The sequence below is a fragment of the Fundulus heteroclitus genome, chromosome 15 (assembly GCF_011125445.2).
Source record: "Fundulus heteroclitus isolate FHET01 chromosome 15, MU-UCD_Fhet_4.1, whole genome shotgun sequence".
Classification (NCBI taxonomy): domain Eukaryota; kingdom Metazoa; phylum Chordata; class Actinopteri; order Cyprinodontiformes; family Fundulidae; genus Fundulus; species Fundulus heteroclitus.
The window spans coordinates 18,014,781-18,039,067 of NC_046375.1; the positions used below are offsets into that span (position 1 = coordinate 18,014,781).

Sequence of the window (24,287 nt, forward strand, 5' to 3'; positions counted from 1 at the left end):
CAGTAATGTATATGGTACACTGTATTTTATGCACTGTATTATTTTCTCTAAGACAAGACTTTCAGATACTTCATTGTTTCTTTTCTCTATGTGCCTCGTTTTTATGTGGATTTCACACGATCTTGTCAAAGCCAGGTAGAGAGTCTGGATTAAAAATGAATAAAAATGCAGCAAAAGTTTAAAAGATTCTTCAGGAGGCTTAAAGAACAGCACACCCAAACATCTTTACCAAGGTACAAGAAAGTCTGGCTCCTCGTAAGGAAAAATTAGGTTTAAAGGTATTTTGACGAAGCAATATGAGTGTGTGAGCTTTGGACCAGGAAAAAAAATCTCTACCCTGTCTGCACATGCACATCTTGTGACCAGTGTCCGAGATTAGGAAACATGCTGCTGTGGCTTCCTGTGCTTCAGCTTCTCTTTGGTGTTCACTTTGTTTTTGTCGTACTCATTTTTTGTGTACATTTGTGCCAAAGAGTAGTTATACACATTTCTAAAGTAGAATATTATTAAAAACATGTTTCATGAAATAAAAAAAACTAAAAATAAATTGATAGACCCCAGTTACCAGAGTTTGTGCAACATTGTTTTAGCAGGGTTATATAAGCTCTGATGTTCACAAAAGATTATAGGGATATGCAGTACATGCATTTTTTTTAACTTTTTTTTAAAACAGCATTCAGAAATATCCCTCTCGTCACTGACTAGAAAATTCTTCATTGGCATCACATTAAACTTACCCATTTTATAATTGCCAAGGAGATTTTTGCATATTTGCACCAGTATTGATGCTTTGTATTATGCCATGAAACATATTTACTTGCCACCACCCTAATATTCTGCTCCAGTTTCTCAACCAGATTCAAATCAGGGCTCAATCTGGGCCACTCCAAAATATTGCTATTACTTCAATTATTTCAATTCAATTTCAGTTCAGTTCAGTTTATGTAGATTATAGAGCAAATAAATATTTTATGCAGGACACTTTACAAAAAAATAAGTCAGTTCTAGTAAATGCTTCTGACAGATTCAAAGTCAACCTAGCAGATTGTATTGAGTCATTGACTTGCAGCAATCTCCCCTCCTAGATGCGCATGTAGCAACAGTGGACAGTCGCTTGCATTGTGTTGTTGACTTTGCAGCAATCTCTCATACCAAACATGTAGAAACAGTGGGTTTGAGAACACAACAAACAAACAAAAAGAACAAAGCAGCACTGGAGAGGGGGTACTTTCAGCATTTTAAAAATGTCTCTTTTAGCGGCTTTATCTAGAGGAGAAAGGTAGCTTAACAGATAAGATCTGAGCCAGTTTAAAAGTTTACATAGGATGAAAAACAAGTGTAGACAAGTCCATTATCTGAGGCCATGATAATATCATTTGTGACTTTCACCAGAGCTGTTTCAGTGCTACACATTATCAATCTGGCGTGCCATCTTAGAGCTCTGAAGCCTGATTGAAATTCTTCAAACAGGTCCTCACACACTTGATAAGCAAATATTTTCTCAAGAATCTTAGATAAGAAAGGAAAATTAGATATACCGGTAGGTATTTTACTTTTAAATTAGCCTTGATCAAGCAAAGGTAAATAAACCTTTAAGTAAATGTTTATTACAGCCTCCTTAAATGCCTGTGGTACATCCTTTTGTGAAGGATAGATTAATCATATCTAAAATGGGGACGGTAATCAAAGTAAACACCATCTTAAATAATTTGGTTCCAACATAGAATTTGAAGATATAGATGAAGCTAATATTTTGATAACTAAGAGAATTTAGTTAGATCAAAACAGTCCAAAGATCAGGTTCTGCAGATCTCCTAGCCGTGAAATTTCATATATACTGAATTTTGGGTTTTCACCGTCATTAAGCCATCATGAAACATTTCATTTTATGTGTAATGAATTTATATATGAATTTTACTTTCTGAATAAAGTCACCAAAAATATTAAACTTTTTTACAATACCCTAAATTTTTTCAAGCTGTTATATCCAGCTCCTCCATCCAGTAAAAAGCAATCTGCACACTTTTGGTTCTGTATTTTATTCAGCATTATAATCAGAACTTAAACATCCATATTAAAAATCATACATGGCAAAATGATTTTAGAGGCATCAAAATGTTTCTGAAACCGTGGCATTAATGTCTGTCTTATATTACAGGACTCTGCGTTTGACATACTGGGCCTGGCTGGACTTTGGTTTGATTTTGGATTGTTTATGTACAGTATAGGTAGCAGTCACTAAATGATCATCACTCAGCGCCCGCTACAGTAATCGGATCCTTTCTCTGATAAATGATGAGATAAAATCAACAGAAACTGATGATGAAGGTGCATGGGAGTGTCACATGTCAGCAGGTTAAAATCAACCCCATACACATACACATAAACACATTTTAGATAGGTACTCAACCCTAGCCTCACCAGGTGAATATGTACAGGATGGACAGGGTTATGGGATTAACAAAAAAGGTTTAAAAACCTCTTTACGTCTGAAACAAAAACGACCTAAAGAACAAATCTCAGCCCTATTGTCTGGAATGTTAGCTTAATGTGCCAATTATTAGCAAACTATATATATATTCTGTAAATCAACTAAATTCCTGTACAAATTATTAACTTAAAACAGATATTTGATGATAGTTTGTATTTGGTTTGTGCGAACTTCAATTTATAACCTAATGAGAATAAGCATTAGGATAATCACTGGTGACTTCCATACTGCTCGACATAACCAAGAAGTTATCTATAATCTATATAATCTCCCATTACATTCAAACGAGAGACTCTGAAATAGTTGTGGCGTCGCTTAATCAATGAAGCAATAATAGACATCAACACTGTGTCATGTGAATCAGACAAACAAGTCACTTAAAGCCCCCCTCCCACCCCCATCCACAATAAAATGACCAGAAGTGTCAAAGACCAGGCAGACCAATTTCATGGTGGGGTGTAGAGGGTGAAATAAGACAACTTAGGAGAAGAGGGAGAGTGTTTCATATTTCGTCCAGGCGGACAACGTCAGCGGTGAGAGGAAGGTCTTATTTTTTCAGAGAGCCCCAGATGATGAGTCCTATTACAACAGCAACCACAGCCAGAACGACCATCAGGATGCACATCTTCTTCCGGGAGCTCCGCTAAGAGAACGTAAGAAAAAAAAAGGATCAATCAAGAGTTTTTTCATCAACATACATGATTCCTACATATATTACATTTAGAAATTCTACACGTTTCCAGAGTCCATTTTTTTATTTAGAATATTGGAATATTGTATTTTTTTTCTTTCCATGAATCATGAAGCAACACAGAGGTGAATGATTATGATTTAAATCTCTAATAGGTATGAAAATCTGCACGGAATTATTTCTAATTAAATTCAGACACCTTTAAATCAGTTGATGAGCATTAACTTAGTTTGAGAACCCAAATTAAAAACACAAAACTTTTAGCAATTCAGAAAAGCAACAAAATTATTCAGTAGGGCTAAAACTCAAGTTTTGATGTGGCAAATCAAAGATAAATGGTCATCATTTAAAAATTCCAGTTTTTCTTTTTTTTTTTACATTTTGATGTTTTTTTTTTTTTTTATAAATATAAAACCTGACAAAACAGGCCTAATTTTACTCAAATTTCTTTGGAAAATCAGATTCCCTACTTTTCACGACTGTTTGGGAGCCCTGCAGAGAGGTGACACAATGCTGATGAGTCACGACACGTTTGGACCAAGCTTCTGCTTTTCCTCGCCCTTTTTTTATGAAATCAAGATGACTAATGGTGTTGCTTCATGCTCTTAGGGAAGGAGAGTCATGCTTACTGCTGTTTTCATTAGTAAGGCTTTTGTCTCGTGTGTTCATCTCTGTTGCATCGGCCCTTCCTGCTGTTTCCTACTTTACCTGATAGTCTGCAGCTCTTGCAAGCTGCTGTGTGCCTGCCTGGATATTGGTGTCTGCACTCTCCACGTTGGCTTCTATGCTGTCTGCAAAACAAAAAAGCACCACAGTTATTTATATCTTTTTCTTTTTACATAACATCAGGTGCCAGAGCTGGTGTCAATGCTGAACCATAAACCGGCATTATTATCTCCAAACACACTGAAGCTCACTGCGGAGAGGAAAAGTGATCCAACCACACAAAATTGGCCAGAACAATTGTTTTTTTTTTGTTGTTTTTTTTTATCTGTTTGCATAAAACGCATCGGTTATAACACAGATTTTGCAAGTTTTCTTAGAAATTAGTCCTCATATTTTGTTTGCATTTCAAACTACGAGCACGAGAACATTAGCGTGGGTTTGAGATGCACAACATATCCAATCCCAGTTCCAGTGTGTGCAATATCGGGATTGCGAAGGACAGTTCTGATGCAATATTTGCTGAGATTATTTACATTCACATTTTGATTGCTAATAATATTTGTCCAGCCGGATGGACTTTCAACAGTTATTGCTTTATGAACATAGCTGATACAGATCTTCACAACACAGATACACACGCATAAGCACAAGGGGAATGGTCACTGTGATGAAGGAAAAGAAAGGAAGTTTATGAAAACGTGAGTTTATCATAACCCATATCATAACAGCTCTGAAGCCGCAAGAGGCTCCACTGTGGCTCTTAATAGTTTAAAGATAATAAAAAAAATGCTAGTTTTAGCAGTTTATCCTAAGCGTTTTCATCCAAAATATGCATAGCATTTCCACAAAGAATGACATTAATGCAAGGAATATTCTTTTTTAAAGGAAGTGGATTTTTTGTGTCACTTTTGGTTGTAATCGATGCAATCGATTGTGCTTCTCTGACATTTTCTGTAAAAACTGAATGTTCCTATAAAGAATATTTATCCACTCCTTTATGTAAAAGTAAAAAAAAAATCATCTTTATGTAAGAGTTTATGACTTTCTTTATATTAAAACCTAATAACATAAATCATTTTTAAACACTGAATATAAATTCAAACTTTTTTCAGTATCATATGTTCGTACTAAAAATGTGAATATTCAAGACTATAATTTACGAATACTTATTTAGTGTTAGAAAAACAAGTAACCTTTATTAATGAAAACAGTTTTTAGCATAATAATCAAAGCTACACCCATTAACACCCCTAACACCCATAAAAATGTCATTGGAGCCATTTTCATTTATAATTGACTTTTAAGTTGATCAGCGGTTCTAAGCACTTCTAATTACTTCCTGTCTCCAATGTGACACGAAGGCCACTGGCTTAAAACGAATGGGCCTGCGTCGGATGAGGGCCCGCTACGTTATGAGGAGGGCCCCTATTTATTTTGCCAGCTAGCAACAATGAAGAGGACACCAAGTCCCAGCAGCAATGGAGAGTTTTGCTAAACTGGGACCTTAAAGTGGAACCGTGCGCTTTGGTCAAAGGACATTTCAGTTGAAATTTTCGGACACAAGCCTTCCAGGTGGGTTTGGCAGCAAGCAAAATATGAAAAAGCGGAAAAGCACAGGACATCCACTCATAGGTACGGCAGAGGATTTGTCATGCTGTGGGCCTGTTTTTCATCCAAAGACGATGAGAATGAGCACATTTTAAAGAACAACTAGGTGGCCTAAGCTGGTAAACTGAAAAAGGGCCATCAATGAGCCTGTGCAGGTTATAGAAGCTAAAGAAGAGGAAGAAAGACAGAAGATGGTAAAATATAATGTAAAAATAACTGATACTCACCTATCATGTCTCCCTGCTCATGAACCATCATGCCCAGGTCCTTAAAGATGTCATTTATGTCTGTGATGTCGGACTAAAACCAAAGAACATGGAGGACAGGGTGTTGTTCATGTCTGTGACTGCTGACACACGTAACTGAGGGGATTTAGATTTTACCTCCAGCTGCCTGATGGCAGATTCTCTCTCTTTAATCAGTATCAGGTCTTCCTCTGTCATCACCTCAGTCTGTGCTTGAACCTGGGTGTAACTGCATAAATGCGCAGAAAACATACTTTAAATGTTACTGCAGCAATAGAAGTAGAAGGAATAAGAAATATTAAACGCATCTGATTTGACCTTGGAGATGCATTTCCAAAGCTGTCTTCAGGCTGACCTCCCTGTTGAAAAGAGGAAAGTCCATATTTATGTGCCTTACTTTAAAAAGTTTGATAGCAGAGCCATTTTCTTAAGCCAAGCAAGAATTTAGTGAATACAGAGTGTAACTTCCATGTATAAATATACCAATTTCTAGCATCAGCAGTATAATTCCTAAAGGGCTCCTTAAAGCAGCGAGTCACTGATTCTACTTATTGAAATGAAGGAGGTCTGAACAGAGACTCCTCTGTCTGGTGAGATAAGCAAAGAGGGAACAGAGTTGCCAAGCTAGTCGGCTCCCACAGAGGAATCCAAGCCCGAACACCGTACTGCATGAGGGAAAGTGACATGAGCTTTTTAAAACTAAACTTCTCATGACAACACGTCATAAGAGATTGTCACAAATGTTATCAGGGAGCGTAAGACAAGCAGAGTTACTTTGGTTTCAAGAACCGTGTTATTCAGTGACATGTCATGTCTAATTTCCACTTTTCGGCAAAATCCCTGAAAGGATAGGAAGAAATAAATACTTAAATAGTTCTCGATGAGTTAGCACTTCTTCAGGCACCGTTCATACTTCATTAACACCGTACCACGGACTCCAGGATTTCCAAGACTCTTTGAATAGATCGCCACTGATTCAGAAAAGCTCATTTCGTTGTGAAAGCAGCAAATATCAAAAGATATATTTTTCCTGCAGCTTTCTTGGCCTTTCGATCACAAGTCTGGATGTTTCCTTAAAATCTGCAGATACTCCCAAGAAATGCGAGCAGATTCTGCGCCTCCACCATCGGTTTTAGAGCTTATAGTGGAAGAAAATACAAATCCACTCCATCGCCAAGCATGCATTATGTGGAATTTCACCCTTGCCCTGCGGTCAGTACAACATATATTGCAGTCAGAAGGAATCATTCACATTATTTACTTTTTTTTTTTTTTTTTTTTCTAAAATCGGGACTGAAAACACAGATGCCTTGAAACCTAGTTGTTTTTTATGAGTTTGACTGTAATTAATGTAAACTGATTAAATACATTTTGCGAGCCTCTATTCAAGATTTGTCCTCCCCTCTAAGGAGATAGATTTCCATTACAAATAAGAAGACAGGGCCTCTCTTTGATGCTGTGACATAAAGATTTTGTGTTTAAACTGCAGCCTGAAAACTCACACCTTCCCCCTGGGTCTCCCAGTAACTATATGCACAATTTGGAGGAGTGGGCCTTTTCTCCTGCTCGATGTCCTATCTGCAGAAATCGAAACACGTACCGATCTTTACTGCGAGGCTTAGGCGACGTGTCATGGAGAAGTTACCACTGCACAGGACCCAGTAGAGAGCACTCGGATCTTGGCTGATATTTAATTTCATGGTACAGTCTGAATTCAGCGTAAAGAGAACCTTGGCTGATTTCTTTTTCACTGTTTTAATTGGATTTATGTTTTAATGTTTACACCAGGATCTGTTCCAAACAAACAAACAAAAAAAACCTGTGTTCATGGTCTTTTTACTTTGCTTCTTTGATTTTCAATATGTGATTTTAAGATAATCTGAATTCACACATTTATAAATAAAAGGGCACATTCTTACAGCTGAGGAAACACTCAGGTGAGTCTTTTGTCTCATATCTTCATCAGGTTAGCCAGGCAATGTAAAGATAGGAAATATAGTACATATAGGTAAACACTTAAATAATACTTTGCTCACAATAGGGCAGGACGATAATTCAATAATATATCGATGATAGAAAAGAAAGGGTCAATAAAAAGTTCAACAGAACAGTTTTCCTTCTATTTGCATTCTAGCCTATCATGTAGGTTAATATTACAGTCATTACATCCTCCCAACCAATCACAACGCAGACCCAGGAAAGCTCAGCCGCCAAGCTCCGCCCCCTTTAGAGTTCAGTGAGCACGCGTTCTTTTTTCTTTTTTAAAAACTTGCAATTTTGGTAAAAAGTTGGTTGAATAAAGGGTTGAGCTTGAATTCAGTGTTTGTGTGTATCTGTATCTAAAAACAGGTCGCTAAGCAACAGCATAAAATAACCACGACTGTGGTTTGTTGATAATCATCGATATCGATCAATATGATTTCTATTTTATCGATATGCTTTTTTTTGGTATATCGTCCAGCCCTAGCTCACAACAATAAGATCTTTATCAGTTGTACAATAAAACTCTGTTAAATAGTAGATACTCCCTTTGAAAATTTAAAACAGCAGAGGATTACAGGTCTACTCAGATGCTAAACATCTTTGGCGCGCCACCGTCCGTGCAGGTAGCATGACAGACAGCCGGCCACTCACTCACCGACAGTCTTGAGCCGGCTCTGACCCGAGCCACAAACTCCCGCTCTTTGTCGGCCGCCTGCCGCTGCGTCTTCTGTAAGCTGTTTAGAGCGGCCGAGAAGTCGTTCAGCAGCCGCTCTTTCTGCAGCTTCCTTTGCCGCTGGACGCCCCAGAAGCCAAAACACAGGCGAAGATTTAGCAGAGAACGCATTCAGAGCTTCTGACATAATGTGTTGCAGCTGAAAGCCGCCGGCGAGGGGAAATGTGAAAGCTCTGTACCTGGTCTGGGCCGATGGGAAGAGAGGTGAAGACTTTCATCAGTTTGTCGGTATCTTTCGCCAGCAGGTTACCTTGCTGCTGTTTCTGTTGACTGATACGCAAAAAGACATTTAGTTTTCTAAAACTATTTCTTTTCTTTTTTTTTGTAAATCTTATCTAAATGCTAAGTATTTTTAACCTGACCATAGCCAAATGAATTTCGCTCCGCCTAGCTCCACTCATCCATCTGGGACAGATCCATAGGAATTGCCTTTATTGAAGGCTGGGCCTTATCAAAAATCCTTGCATATGATTGGATAAGCCACTTGTCTGTCATCTTCATGGACGTGCTATTTCAACCACTCACACCGAAGCTAACCCATGACGCTGATTAGAGCGACGCAGGAAAAAAACAAAACTTGCCAAATCCGGTCGGGAGAAGGGTGAAAACATGGTTTCCACCAACAAAAGCCTTCAGAGCTGTTCTCTGATGTTCTTTTAATGAAACAATATTAGGTAGATTGGACTACACGGAAGAAATAGCAACATCAATGTTAACGCTTGCTTCCTCAATGCGAGCCGCCATTGTTGTCTGTATTAAAACAGTCTCCAGGTCGCTTCTCCACTACGTCACATCTATGAAACTCCAGCCCTGCGTCCTGATTGGCTGGACAATAAAATTGGTTGAAGAAATCACTCTCTATGGAAGAGGTCCCAGATGGATGTGAGTTTCAAAACTCACGTCGGCTCTCACGGTTTATTGTTGTGTGTAAATGACTAGAGACCACAACAAATAAAAAAAACTTCCCCATGTCCATACTTCTTCCCATTTTGTCTGAAAAATTTGACTTTCTCTGTCAAGTTTTCCCTTTGTGGCCGTGGCTCTTGACTTTCTTCCTCGCTGTTGCAAAGCAGCCCATGCCCGCTATTGTTTGGGTACGGCCCCCTATCGGTCAAAAGTATAATTACAAGGTTTTTTTTTTTTCGGTTTTTTTTATCATTATTACATTTTTATTGATGTATTCGCGGGCCGCCCTGAGTGATGACGAAGGCCGTGTGCGGCCCCCGGGCCGCCAGTTGCCCATCCCTGAGCTAGGCGGAGCGATATTAATCTGGCTAGGATCAGGTTAGAGTATTTATTGGGTCTATATTTAAATGGAACTAGGTGTGAGGAGTGTTTTTTTTTTTTTTTCCCTTTGGTGCCTCAATCTACTACTAAGCTACAGTTTTAGTGAAATGCGTCTGACAACCAAACAGACAAGCAACTCCAACAAATCCCTAAAAACCCACAGAGTCTGTCTGAGCTGGCTGCTGTCCTGGTCGGTACCCAGCAGGAACACCGATCTCTGCAACTCCGAGGCTGAGTGAGAAGAAAGGAAATAAACACAGTGACTCAAACGCTGACTTTGAGAAAAAGTGGCTGTACTCTCGGTAACGGTGCCGGCGATGACGGCGGATCTGTCTTACTCAGCTGTGTGATCCTCTGGATGTTGGAACTGATGTTCTGGACCAAAACATTGGGATCCTCTTGGATCCCGGCATGGTACGCCATGATGAGAGCTGCGAAGGCACAAGACAACACAATCAGAGCTCATTCATGAAGTCACGCTGGGAGCCGACTACCCCAGTTACTGCGCTCTGCTGCTCTCGTGACTAACACATGACAACGGCTTCTAGCTGGTAGCCTCCAGCTCTAGGGAGGCATTTCCAAGCCTGTTCTGCATCAATACCAGCTATAACCTCTGGTATGATCATCTTATGCATTTTACTACAGGGAAATCTTCAGGTGGGGCATTTAAAGCGGTATTAACCTTATATGTACCACCTGTAAGTTAACGGCTTTGCTGTCCTATCAACAGTAAAATATACCTATCAGAACAACAGTGGGTGTGCATTAACGTGTGAAGTTTGGGAACCACAGATTTTCTGACACAGATTTAATGGGATGCAAAAGAAAGTACTGCAGTTACTAGTTTTCTCCACCCTTCCCCCACATGTGGCTGCACAGTGCTGGTCAGCTGGCTTAAAGGAGCAAGAAGGTAAAAAGAAAACTTAGTGCACCTCATGCTAGACCTCGGGGCTGATTGTCCTTCATTCTTTAGCTGCGTCTCTGGTTTCACCACACCGTATTCAAATGACAAGATTGCCTTCCTAGCTTGCCAAAATGTACACATTTTTGCTGCAAATTTGTTTTTGCACAAACACCACGACAGACTGAAACGAGTATATTTCCATTCAAGGTTATGATTCTGCCAGAATCTTAGATCAACCGAGGCCCAGAACCTTGACTACAGGTCAGTGTAGATACAGACGCGCACAGGATTGTTGGTACCCCTCTGTTAATCAAAGAAAATCACACAATGGGCACTGAAATAACTTAAAACTGACAAAAGTAATAAGAAAAAAACATTTATTAAAACTTAACCAATGAAAATAAGACATTTTTTTTAATTGTGGTTAAACAGAAACATATAAAAATAAACTAATGAAACAGGCATGGACAAAAACGATGGCACCTGTAACTTAATATTTTATTGCGCGGGATTTTGAGGCAATCACTGCGGTCAGACAATTTCTGCACCTGTCCGCAGGTGTTTTGGTCCACTCCTTGTGAGCAAGCTGCTCCAGTGGTCTCAGGTTTGAGCGATCCGTCTGTTTAATTTTTATCCATTTTCCTCCTGCGGCCACGTCCAGGGAGGTCGGCTACAGTCCTGTGGACCTTAAAGTTCTGAATAATATGTGTTTTACAGCCTTTAGCTTTAACATGCTTGTCTAGATTTTCTTTTCTAATCTTCTGAGACAGCTCTCTCCTTGGCTTCCAGTGATCCATGTCCAGTGTGGTCCACACCGTGTCACCAAACAACACGGTGACAACTTGTGACCCTTTAAATGGACAGACTGGAGATCTGTAAACTAATTAGAGGCCACACCTCAGTTTGACATGCCCCTATGGTCAAAGTATGTTTTTTTTTTTCTGGGTACCATCACTTTTGTCCAGGCTTGTTGTATCAGTGTCTTTTTTTAAATAAAGCTGTTGAACCACAATTCAAAAGCAATGTACGATTTTCACTGGTTCATTTTCAGCATATATATATATATATATATATATATATATATATATATATATATATATATATATATATATATATATATATATATAACTATTACTTTTGTCAGTTTTAAGTTATTTCAGCGACCATGAGAATTTTTTTTGATTAACAGAGTGGTACTAACAATTTTGTCCTTGTCTGTAATATCTGACATGTGATTTGAATGTTTTGGGTTTGCACTGCATGGTCTCCATTACGTTCTTTTTGTTTTGACCTGGTCTAAGAACTATGGCCGTCTGCATCGCTGTTTGGGCTTCAATCCAAATAAAAGTAAAGAGGCATCAATCACTCGGCTCATTGAAACTGATCAACTGTCTTTTGACAGCGTAGTGAAACACAAAGTTTTTTGTTTTTGTTTTGTTTTGTCTGTTCATTGAACATAAAAAGTCAAATGTTCCTCTTTCCTCAGCCTGTAAACACCTGTACACTGATTCACTTTGCGTAAAATAACGCTGGCTTTGAGTAAAATAACGCTGGCTCAAAGTAAGAAACACACGTTTAAACTAAATGGGGGTAATCTTGCAACTGCTTCATTAATGGTACATGCAAGAGAAATAAACTATATGGTTACAATAGGTGAATTTACTTAAAGCTGTTAAACTTGGCAAATTGCTTGTTGACGGGAACCAAAATCGAAGCAGGGGGAGATGAAATTGGGCTACAGAGGAGAACGGACCTTAATCTACGCTTAATTGTTGAACCACAGAAAAATGAACATAGACACAGTTTATGTGTCTTGCAGTCCTTTGAAGAAAAACTGGAACTGGACAAAATCAGAACCGGCAGGTCAGAGTCGAAAGAAAACTGGATCTCGGTATCAGCCGGTTAAAAATCCTGAAACCATACCAGTCTATGACATTGCACTAAAAACAACACAAACACAGACCGAACCGCTGTACTATAAAAGCAAAAAACAAAATGTACTGTAGAATTCATTCAAATTAGCAGTTTAAAACCATTTAACTCAAACTATATACGCAATGACACACGGCCAGCTGCTAACCGGGATGCAAACTGCTGACCAAAACGTGCAGGCTCAATGGCACTCATGGCAAGAAGCTCCTCTCATAGAAAAAACAAGCAAAGATTATTCTTCAGGGGTTCATCTTCATGCGCTGCAATGGCTGAAGCGAATTGAATAGTGCAGTTTATTGCACATGTAATCACCCTACAAAAATAAGAGAAGTTAATGATTTTGTAATAGATAAATAGATAATTTTGAACAGTTTAATATGTGGACATTGCTGCAGCTCCACATTCGGCCTAGCAGGGTTGGGCCAGGAGGAATCATACTGTGGGTCAGCCATTCACACTTCCTGTAACTCAGGACTGACCCAGCCTGCGAGGAACCATCTGCTAACCTGTCACGTCCTGAGAAGCCCTTTCTGTCGCTTAGTTCTCTAATATCTTTGCTCGGAGGCCATGTACGTCCTGTTTTGGGTTTCTTTTTTTTGCTATACGTGTCCCCTTGGGAGCGCGGGCAATGCGGAAATCGCTCGGGAGATTTCAGTCTCTGGTAAATAGAGAGATTCAAACCATTTTCAACCTATTTACAGACTGGCATTTAGTCTGGATGTCTGAGCGGTTCCCTGATGAAAGTTACCGCAGCTGCTACGAACACGTAGCGAGCATTTGCGTCCGTAACGTCAGAGAGCCGCATTCCGTTTACCGAAACCTACACGCTGACCTGTTCTCTCCGCGGCCGAATACGAAGCGACGGCGCTTCAGCTCCGGTCTGTGTGGACCCTGTCGCTGTCAGGCTCGGTTCTGGAGAAGTTTTTAGCACTTTACCTTTGTTGAGATTCGCAGCGGCGGTGTGTGTTTCCTGGTTCGCGGCCACGCCCCTCTGTCACATGACGTCTGCTGCGTGCGCTCGAGACCACCTGACCGTCCGCATGAGAGATTTCAGGCGCAGAAAGAGAGCCCCAAAACATACAGGAGAAAGAATAAATAAATAAATAAATAAATAAATAAATAAATAAGAAACAGAAAATTACGTAATGGAAGTACTGCATTGAAAATTTTGAGATGGACTCCTCTGAAGCACACTGTGCAGCCATTGGAGTTTATTTAGAAAATACCGTACATCACTATAAAATACGCACCTTTTATTAGAGCACATTAATCAGTGGTGTAGCGTAATGTATCACGAAATAACAATTTCTTTAACAAACCCTAACTCTGCCTTGTTTATTATCATTAACCTTAATTTGCGTTTAATGTATGCAATATAAGAGTGGCTGGGAATTTTTAAGTGTCAATCCATGCTGCATTACCTTCCTGTTTAACAGGGTTATAAATCTGACGAGACACTTAGGGCCATTTTTCTTCCACTCGTCGAAATGGGAAAGGTATGAGAACATTCCTGTCGAGTAAGCCGGATGAGTGAAATGGACCGAGAAATGGTTGGGGCTACTCATTTAAATCTTCCCAGATTTACTTGAAGTGTAACTCAACCACATACCAGAGCATAACTCCACCCAATGTCCTATTTTGGTGGCCTAACAAAACTTTTCTGAACTAATAGCAATTCAAATTCAAATTCAAAATTCAAAATTCAATGCAAGATACCTTAGGAGGCCGTCACAGTGACAGGTTTCGAAATAAAAGCAAGATTTCAACAAATATGCAGTAAATTGGCGAAACTTGATTTGGGGGTGAGTTGCCCTTGCAGAAGAGAAGGTAAAAAACAACAACTTGAAAGCTCCTTTCATGTCTTATATTGAAACACCTTTAAAATATTGATTTGTTTTTGAATAATACATTAAATTAAATGACTACACAATGCAAAACAGACTAAAGCATTTTATTGTTTTATTGCTGTGTTTTGACAGCTTATCAGCTGGCACTTGTGCCCTGTGAGCAAAATAAACAGTGTTTAAAAAAACAGTAAATGTTTTACTAATCTTTGAAATTAGAGTTAAAAGACTGAGCTTGTCTATTAGTAGTACAGATCCCCCACCTCTGTTTCTTCCTCTGCAGTGTTGATTCCCCAGGGCCTGGGGTTTTTAGAAGAGTACATTTCTTGATTGGAAAGGGGAAACGTGAACTGTGGCTTTAGGGTTTCATTTTGTAGATCTAAATTCAGAAACTGAAATGTTTTTAGGTATTTCCCAGTGTTATATGATATTTTTTTAAATAAATTAGTTGGATATAGATAGATAGATAGATAGATAGATAGATAGATAGATAGATAGATAGATAGATAGATAGATAGATAGATAGATAGATAGATAGATAGATAGATAGATAGATAGATAGATAGATAGATAGATAGATAGATAGAGCCCCATAGTTAATCAATGCAGTAATATTAAGTGGAAGATGAGAGACACCAGACCCAACCACGCAGACCACAAGAAGGCAGCTGTGAAAGCAATCTGGGCTTCCCTCACACCTCAGCAGAACCACAGGCTGATCACCACCATGCCACACCGCATTTAGTGCAATAACTAATTGAAAAGGAGACCCAAGCACCCTGACACGTCTGTTTTAAAACACTCTTGTTATTGATCTTATATACTATTCTTGTTTTCTGAGACACTGAATTTTGGGCTTTTGTTGTCCTCATATCAAAATGACAAGAAACAAAGGCAAAAATTAATAAACTTTTTCACAATGTTCTTTTTTTTTTCCACAAGCACCTGTATGGAGAAGCAACTCATTTTGTACAACTAACTCTAACGTTGTTACTTATACATCTGCAATGTTTTGGAACCTAACAAATTAGGTATCACTTTGATCATCCTTACATTTGCCTTACAACCTTGTATAACCACCCACTGTTTGAGTGAGCTTTTCATACTGGACATTGGTATGTCGGCATTGGTGTTCACATGCTGTCTGAAATAAATTAGAGAGCACACCGTGTTCCTTCATGGTGTTATAAGCGGACAAGTGCAGTTCAACGAGGTCAACCAATCAATGGATCAGTCTGCTGTACATCACTGTATAACCTCTGACATACTTTGATCACTAGTAGACGGCACAAACAAAATCTTGTCCTGACAGCTTGTATCAGATCGACAGATAATTCATTTAATGTGACAACTTACTTTGTAGGACAAGTGTGGCTTTTGAAGCTCCAAATAATGGAACTCATTTTACTAAAACAAATATGTTTTTCTTAAACTTCTTTAAATGCGTTTTTAACTTTTGCTAAAATGCATTTTTAAAAGGCTCGAGGAGACACAGCATGGCCAGGTGTACTTTGCACTATTTTGTGTCTGGGTATTTGGACAGTATTGAGCTCTGTGTGCTCGGACCCTCTTATCTTTTTTATCTGCGAGGGTCCATTGAACCACAAGTCACCAGACTGCAGCCCTTAAATGTATTTGTCTGAGCTAGTTGGAGCATAGAAATGTGAGCATACAGAGAGAGAGTACATAAGCCCTGTTATCTGAAACAACTCTCAGTCGTGAGTGGACACTCCTGGCTCTGTGGATCTGCACCATCGAGGACAGTCATGCTGCGTTTGGCGGCCCTTGGCCTTCTCGTCGCGTCTGCCGTGACTTTATGCAGCTCTGCTGTTGTTCTGGAAAATGGCATGCCGATCCTTTGGTCACAAACAGCTAGCCAAGTGACTGAACTACCTGTGCAGAATGGGATCCTGACCCCCAATCCCTGGCATTATCTACACCGCCAGAGTTTTTACCGTCTGATGATAGGGGCCACAGACCCCTACATGAGCTACATGGGGACAAACCAGAATGAAAACCCCATCTGGGGGCTACCAATGGAGCTTGGATGGATGTACAGCTCAGGTAGGATGACATTTGATTTATATATTGTTATTGTTATAGTCCCAAACACTGGGAAACATTTAGGATTTTAAATCCCCTTCTTCCGTAGGTCGCCTTGCTGACCCAAGCGGCTCAACAACCTGCGGTCTGCAAACAGGAGACACCACTTGTATTTCAGCTGAGAGTTTTTGGGGCTGTAAGTGTGACAGACAAGCATCTAAACACAAAACGCTCACAGAAATTACTACCCATCACTTTATGCCGTTTTTTTTTTTTTTTTTCAGGTGTGACCTACTTCACCTCAGCACTTCCCTTCCTGTCCGCTGCACAGAAGGGCTTCCTGGGAGAAAACGTTCAGGTTATTGGGATTTTTCTCTCGTCACACAAGACCTGAGGTTCATAAGGGTGGCTACATTAATTCTGGTCATGTTATCAGGTCCAGCTGCAGGCGCCGGCGGGTGTAGAGGGCTTTTGCACCACCCATGCTGAATGTTCAACCAGCTACCCTGATGTCATGTCCAAGTGGGATGCTTTTTTCCAGGTATTAAGACTACAGTGGAGCAACTTTACACACATGATAAAAATGACAATTTAAACGGCGTGCTTTTTCACAGCCAACAACACATCATGGACAGCGAGTTGTGGAGATCTGATCCACTTATAGTCATTTCATCAAAGTGTAGAAAGCGTTTCAGCAGCACAAGTACGGCTTAATAAATTAGAGGACCATTCCAAAGTTTATTTAAGTAAAACTTGTGTGCAGGAGGTTCAATAAGAACAGAGTGATGTATTCTGAGCATATATTTCTGTTTATATCGATGACTATGGCTTTCAGCTACTTAAAACTCAAAGTTCCATTTCACAAAAAACTTACACTATTACATGAGACCAATACAAACGTATATTTCATTCATAAATCTTGGCTTACTGAAAAGTATGCCCATGTCCTGCCCAGTATGTATGGCCTTCAGCTCATCTGCATCGGTGGGGCTTGGCGTCTCGCCTGCCTCTTGATAAACCTCTCTCTGAGGTAGTTTCACTAGCTATTATAGCACAGTGATAAAACAATGTATTGGTACTTTTGCTTGTGTACACATGAGCCAAGTGCTGCTGAAATCAGCATCCCCATAAAGCTTGTTCAGCAGAAGGAAGCGTGCGGTGCCGTGACATTTCCTGCTGGATGGTGGATAGCTCTGACGTTGGACACAGAGGCCCAACACCAGCAGATGACATGGCAGCCCAAATCACTGCTGATTGGAGAATAAACAACTTGGACTCTGTGCCTCTCTACTCCTCCTCCAGACTTGTATGTTGTTTCAAGTTCAGGAAAAGCTTAACATAAGGAGGGGTGACAGTCCCATGGCTGTAGCTGTTGCTATTGCTTGTGCACCTTTTTCCACCAACATTTTCCTTCCACTCAACTTCCCGTAAACATGCTTGGACACACCACTATGTGAAGACTCATCTCAATTAGGAATAACCCGGGTAACTTACCATGCGTGTACCAACGACTGTTTGTGGGCCAACGGTCAAGCAGTCTTTCTATTTCAAAATAGTAAAACTTTCTGAACTTAGAGTTTAATTTAGATGTAAATAATAATCCAAAAAAAATTGTTTGAAACAAACAACAAAGTCTGTATGACGTTATTGAACACTTTTTTTCATTCAAATTATTTAAATAGCTCAAGGTTTTGGTGATATTTTATTTGAATGAGGTCGACCCGTATGTCATTAATGGTGAATGTGTTCTTTAAGGCTCTCAAGGCGACCACTGAGTCTACTCTGCCTGACAACGAGAAGAAAGACTCCATCCTCGGTGTCTACTGGACAGCTCAAACGGCTTCAACTCATGCATCTGCAGTATGCAATGCCAAGTAATCCATCCATCCATACATCCATCCATCCATCCATCCATCCATCCATCCTTACCCCGTAGTTTGACTGTGTAATTTCCAGCTATAACATTAAGCTATAAATCACCCACCGTTGCCTCAACACATGTAACATTGTTATGTATAATTGCATCAGATACAGAAAGACTGGTAATTGCAACTTCTCACCACCATGTACAGCCTGAAAAATAGGTACACCTTAGTGAAAAAGTTTGTTGTGTAACATTGATTGCAATACTCTTCCATCTGGAAAACAGATTAGATCATGTTAGACTTTAATTGGATGTGCTACTGATCCAGCCTAGCTGATTACTTTAAATAATATAGTGTAGATCTCACAGCTAACAAGCAATTTTAAAAGGAACAACAGATGGGGCTATTATTATAGTCCAGGTTTTGTACAGTCTGCCGCTAAACAATAGAAACGTGGAGCCCCAGGATATCTAAAATGATTTCACCTTTCTTACCCTTGTGCTGGTTTTTATTTGCCTTCAGGAAGACCCACTATTCCACCGAGGAGCAGTCGTTTGCCGACAGCTGGTCGAACTCTGCAGAGTATGTTGCAGCAGCTCATTTCCATTCCAACCTGCAAAAGTCTTTGCTGTTCCTGAATCCTCTGCCAAGCCGAGTTTTACGAGTGCGTCCAACTTTTCTGACTTCTTCATTTAACATAGCTCTATTTAAAAAATGTGGATAATGCAATCTGTCCTTTTTTCCACTCCCACCCATAGGCAGGTGATGTAGCCCCAAACATTGCTGATCTGAGTCAGGAGGAGAACTACACACTGTCCGTTTTCGCCTGGATGAGAAACATCAATACCATTCTTGGTAGGACACACAGTTATAAACAAGATGACAAAAAAGAAAAATCTATGCAGGTTACTAAGCACAAAGGTTGATAATGATTTTGTCTGCTACTAGGTGGGTCACTGGTTCGTATGTGGAAAGGGGCGATGTGCTCATTGAGCACCAGAGAGAAAGGCAATCAGCTGTTGGAGCAGCTTATTACAAATCCCAGCTTCCCCACAACCACTTTCCTGTCCGTCATCACAGAAATGACTACAACCTGCTGAGACAAACACGTAAAACCAGAAAGACGGCCGCTTCCATATAATCGTGACACCGTTAGCAGTATTTTCTTAATTGAGATGAGGAAGAACAAAAAAATGTCATTGCAGAATGTTGATAGACAACTCTGGATCACACCTTCATGTAACCTTGTTCATTTGTATGAACACATAAAACATTAAAAAAAAAATCCCCACTCGCTGTCTTTAATTATTCTGAAGCTCTCTTAATATGTTAAAGTTTAGACAAGGTCAATATTGGAAAAACGTTTTTCTGGTTAATGCTAAAACTCCATTCAATTCAATTTAGTTTATCTATATGGAAACGATTCACAACGTAAGCCAACTCAAGGCACTTCACAAAAGTCGTCAAATTTATACACAGAAATATACAGTCAATTACGGCAAACACTCCTTCCTAACCAAACGTGTAGTCTAGTCTGCTGGATGGTGTCGATAACTTTGCAAAAATCCCCCATGTTGAGCATGCACATAACAGTAATGGTGAGGAGACCTTACATTTCACAGAAAAAAAACCTCAATGTGAGTTGTGTCAGTCATGACTGACTGGAGGTTTGAAAAAAAAAAAAAACAGGGCATACACACAAAAAACAGAGAAGCACTGATCTCTGGGTGCTTTCTAAAGTTGTGTTACAGGCAGTAGTAGCTGTCTTAGTGGCTTCATCAAGGAGAGAAACAATGCTAAACAAATAAGCCCCATAAAATCCATGCCATGAACAACAGAGCACATAGCAGAGTTTTATTCATAGCAAACGCTCCTGCAGTGGCTTCTTCTAAGAGAGACTAGGTTTACACAGAAAATCAGAATCACGAGTACCATCTGCAGGAGCAGATGAAAGCATTGGCAGCAATAGCCCCGCTGCTGCTCCCATCCAGAAAGCTAAGACAGGTGTAACTTCTATGAAGAGATAAAGAACAGCACAAAAACATAAAGTTAATGTCAGCAATACCCGCAGATAACGCATAATCGGAGATTGGTAAGTAACAGAGTGAAAGAAATGGATCTGGATGCCGTCCGGCAGCCTAAGCCTATAACAGCATAACTAGAGAAACAGCTCAGGGTAACCTAAGCCACTCTAACTATAAGCGTTGTCAAAAAGGAAAGTTTTAAGCCTGGTTTTAAAAGTAGACAGGGCGTCTGCTTCACAGACCACAACTGGGAGTTTGTTCCACAGGAGAGGAGCCTGATAGCGAATGGATCTGCCTCCCATTCTAGTTTAGGAATATATGGAGTAATGAGGTATTTGATGTATGATGCAGAGTGATTATTAAGCGCTTTATGTGTGAGAAGGAGAATTTTGAATTGTATTCTGGATTTAATAGGGAGTCTATGAAAATAGGTTAAATAAGAGAAACATGACCTCTCTTTTTAATTCTCATGAGAATTAGTGTTGCAGGGTTTCGGACAAGCTGAAAGCTTTTAAAATGTTTTTGGGCTTCCTGATAATCAAAGAATTACAACAGCCTAGCCATGAAGACTGACTAAGCAGTTTGTTTTCCAGAGGCTCTGGTTCAAAGAAAGCATTAAAATAAACAATTAAAACCCCTTAATTTTACTGATTTATATAAACATCTATAAATTGCTGTTTAATTTGTGCATCTTTTAAAACTATGCTGATGAGACCTAAGAAAAACTAAATAACTCTGTTCTTGCTGGCTTTCAACGACCTGTATCACACATTTTTTTAAATCTTTTTTAGCAATATTTTGAAGCATTTCATGTTTGTCTAAATGATAATAATTTCTATGAGAGATTCCAAATTGAGTTTCAGAGCAACCACAGCACAAAAAGAGCCCATGTTAAGACGATTAAGTGACGTCTGATTCAATAGACGAAAGTCTAACATCTATGTTGGTTTTGAATCTGTTGTTTTTCTTCATGCACATAAAAAATCTGTGTCAAATGGAATCAAAATGTATGAAATTGGGTTTTTACTAAAAATGTTAAGTCTAAATAAGACTTACTTGCTGAAGACTGAATTAAGACAGATAATTTTTAAAGCACAATGATCTACTCATCAAAAGCCTCTGATAAGAAAATTTGCAAATTTCCAGAACAAACTAAAGAGAATGACAGCAATCCAAGAGCATGTGCTGGTGGCTTTTTATGCTGCAGTCTATGCACTTATAATGTTGAAACATGGGCCTAGAAATGACATTAAATCCAATTTAACCGTGTCCCAGTTCCAACAGGGAAAGTCATTATATGCTCAGTCACAAGGTTAACAAATATGAGCAATATATGCTAATCAATAGTGTTTCTCTGCATTTTGTGCTTTCAAACGCTTTACCAACATGTTGATCAAAAGGAGACACGTTGTCAACATGAGGATAAACCTTTTTACTGCTATTGTCACTAAGATTTAAAAGCAAAGCAGGCGTGCTGGATTTTAAGCCAGGCGTTAGCAGAAAATACCACATTTTTAACTGTAATGTATTTTTTTAAAAAGTGAAAATTCACTAATGTGTTATTTGTATTCAAAGGTTCAAGGAACCACTGGTTTGCAGAAGTTTTCAGCAATTCATTATTGACCTCTAGTGGCAATGCAATGAAATACCACCATGCAGTTTTTTAAGGGGATAGAGTTGTTAACAGTTGGACTATTTTGATAGTACTTAAAAAAAAAAGAAACCATTATGAAGCAGCAGCTAAAAAGCATTAATTGACAGGTCAACAGGAGCATTTGGAGATACTGAATCAAACAACATTTATGGAGAAGTCTTTATTTAGACACAAAGTGAACAGTTTAGATTAACAAACTACTGCACAAATTTCCACTCCGCATAGTGATAACACCGTACAAAAACACATTGACTTATTTCTTTTTTTTTTTTAAAGAAAAGCACACATTTTATTTGCCATAAAAACATTTCATTGTGTTGTAAAGATACTGTGTCTATGCTACATTTTGATTGTCCTTAGAAAGCAGTATCAACAACAAACTCACAATGACAAGACACAAATACAGAATTTATTTGATTTGTCTTCTTTTCTTCTTTTTTTGGTGCTTAATGGTCAAACTTGTTTTTAGGAAAGCATTATATTAAAAAAAAATTAAAGGAACTGTTTGAATCCAAACAGGTATGGAAGGTGGAATGCGTTAACCTTGCATGCAAGATGAATTCTCGTGACATTTGTGCCTTCACAAACACACGAGAATCCATCTTGTACCGCTCTGGCTTCGACCAGAGCGGTCCGAAACTAGAATAGTTCGGACCAATCACGTTACAGTATTGAGGTTTAAGGCGGGGCATACCAGTGCTACAAAAGCAGGAGGTTTTGAGCCCACAGCAGAACCAAAATAGCTCACCTTCTTGTGGTTTCTCATGACACCTGCTGCTTACTTTTTAATTTGATACCGTGATTGGCTAAAACCAACTTTTGGTAGGCGAGCATTTGGTGTCGCTTTGCCCAATCAGCTCAGAGAGTTCTGCTGAAATTCCCTCCTTTCCGCAAACAGATTTAATAGAAGCAGCCCCAGTTTGGAAATGTGCAGAACGGAGAGTGCTACACACTATCAATCTGGCTAGCCAGGTTAGTAATGTGCTAGGAACAAAAAGATGTCCCTTAATTTGATGAAACTGAAACGTTCCTCCTCCAGGATTAGGCTGCACCCAACGAAGGGTCCAACAATGGGTTTGTCAGTCAGGATACCATCGTTTATCCTGTACAGGTCTGTGCGTCCCTCTGTGGATATACCTCCCCAGACTAACACTGACCCACCACCTTGATCATGCTGAACAATGTCGCAGGCAGCATAATGATCACCATAAGATCTCCAAACCCTGTTGCGTCTGTCACCTGAGCTCATAGTGAACCTCATCTGTGAAATGAGCAGGGCACCAGTGATGAACCTGCCAACACCAGTGTTCTCGGGCCAGTCGAGCTCAAGCCGGCCCCGTGAAGTCTGCTTCTTATGCTTTTGGTCAGAGACATTCACATCAGTGGCCTGCTGGAGGTCACTTTGTAGGGCTCTGGCAGTCCTAATCCTGTTCATCCTTTCACAAAGGAGCAGAGACCGGTCCTACTGATGGGTTAAGGACCTTGAATGGGCCTGTTGAGCTCTAAATGCGTAAATGAATGTCTCATGGAGATTCCAAGTCTAACTCCTCCAGGAGTTAGACTTGCAAAAAGCAGTCAAAGAACATGAGGAGGGAACAAATGTCTGCGGCCTCCACTTGCAAAACCATTCCTGTTTTTGGGCCCGTCTCATTGTCGCCCCTTTAATTCGCCTGTTGTTAATTAACACCAGAACAGCCACCATTGGTTATCAACCCCCTCCACTACTGAGCAGACTAGATCAGTACTCCAGACGTTTATCTGACTTGATATTAAACTCTGAGTAAAAAGTGTTCCTTTAATTTTTTTTAGCCTCATATTAGTGTCAAATGTAGTCCAGTACAGAAAAAAGCTCTATTGAAGGGTTTAAACCTTTAGTGAAGGACTTTAGATAAACCAAAGGCAAATGTTGTCCTGTTAAACAGACATAAATACATCAAACACGTTTTGATACCTTTCAGCCTGGGCACTGCAGTAAATGTTTCTTCTTTGAGACCCTGAGGTTAATTTATACATTGGCCGATTTACAGCAGGGGCGTCGGAATCGTAAAAAAAAAAAAAAAAAACAACAAAAAAAAAACTCCGGGTTGAAGGACAGATTGACTGATCGTTATTTACGGATGTAATCTAGAGAGAAGGGTTTGAAATTGTAATGAAGGTTTTAAAGGTTAAACATCTTGATGATCAAATGTGGATGGTGTTGTGTTGTAAGCTACATATCCCAGCACTTTTCTCCCTGTTTAAACAAGAAGTTGTACCAAAATCTCATTTGCTTTAACAGTTTATTATGAAAAAAAAAGCACGTGTTCTTTTTTTAAGA

General features: G+C 39.4%; 2 protein-coding genes across 3 annotated transcripts; one reads left to right on the top strand and one right to left on the bottom strand.

Annotated features, from left to right (window-relative positions):
* Positions 1 to 2,020: 2,020 nt before the first annotated feature.
* Positions 2,021 to 13,562, bottom strand: stx7l (syntaxin 7-like). Of its 2 annotated transcripts, none has more exons than XM_012879060.3 (10): positions 13,477 to 13,562; positions 10,043 to 10,135; positions 9,866 to 9,935; positions 8,597 to 8,687; positions 8,340 to 8,477; positions 6,020 to 6,060; positions 5,840 to 5,930; positions 5,684 to 5,756; positions 3,891 to 3,973; positions 2,021 to 3,134 (listed from the first exon to the last, which is right to left on the bottom strand). In XM_012879060.3, exons 2-10 carry the CDS (start codon positions 10,125 to 10,127, stop codon positions 3,039 to 3,041), a joined length of 768 nt encoding a protein of 255 aa, XP_012734514.1. In that variant the 5' UTR covers positions 10,128 to 10,135; positions 13,477 to 13,562; the 3' UTR covers positions 2,021 to 3,038. The 2 variants fall into 2 exon arrangements, with proteins under 2 accessions (XP_012734514.1, XP_021180436.1); XM_021324761.2 differs by lacking the exon at positions 13,477 to 13,562 and adding an exon at positions 13,373 to 13,427.
* Positions 13,563 to 16,041: 2,479 nt separating this feature from the next.
* Positions 16,042 to 19,586, top strand: LOC105937633 (protein LEG1 homolog). Its single transcript, XM_012879059.3, has 8 exons — positions 16,042 to 16,448; positions 16,537 to 16,623; positions 16,712 to 16,785; positions 16,864 to 16,968; positions 18,183 to 18,301; positions 18,815 to 18,956; positions 19,051 to 19,147; positions 19,241 to 19,586. Exons 1-8 carry the CDS (start codon positions 16,151 to 16,153, stop codon positions 19,390 to 19,392), a joined length of 1,074 nt encoding a protein of 357 aa, XP_012734513.2. The 5' UTR covers positions 16,042 to 16,150; the 3' UTR covers positions 19,393 to 19,586.
* Positions 19,587 to 24,287: the final 4,701 nt, after the last annotated feature.

Coding starts and splice junctions, on each gene's coding strand:
- stx7l (XM_012879060.3), bottom strand. CDS start 10,127: ATGGCGTACCATGCCGGGATCCAAGAGGATCCCAATGTTTTGGTCCAG. Junction 6,061..8,339: donor GAGCCGGCTCAAGACTGTCG/GTGAGTGAGTGG, acceptor TCTTTTCAACAG/GGAGGTCAGCCTGAAGACAG. Junction 3,135..3,890: donor CAAGAGCTGCAGACTATCAG/GTAAAGTAGGAA, acceptor ACGTTCTCTTAG/CGGAGCTCCCGGAAGAAGAT.
- LOC105937633 (XM_012879059.3), top strand. CDS start 16,151: ATGCTGCGTTTGGCGGCCCTTGGCCTTCTCGTCGCGTCTGCCGTGACT. Junction 16,969..18,182: donor AGTGGGATGCTTTTTTCCAG/GTATTAAGACTA, acceptor GTGTTCTTTAAG/GCTCTCAAGGCGACCACTGA. Junction 19,148..19,240: donor AAACATCAATACCATTCTTG/GTAGGACACACA, acceptor GTCTGCTACTAG/GTGGGTCACTGGTTCGTATG.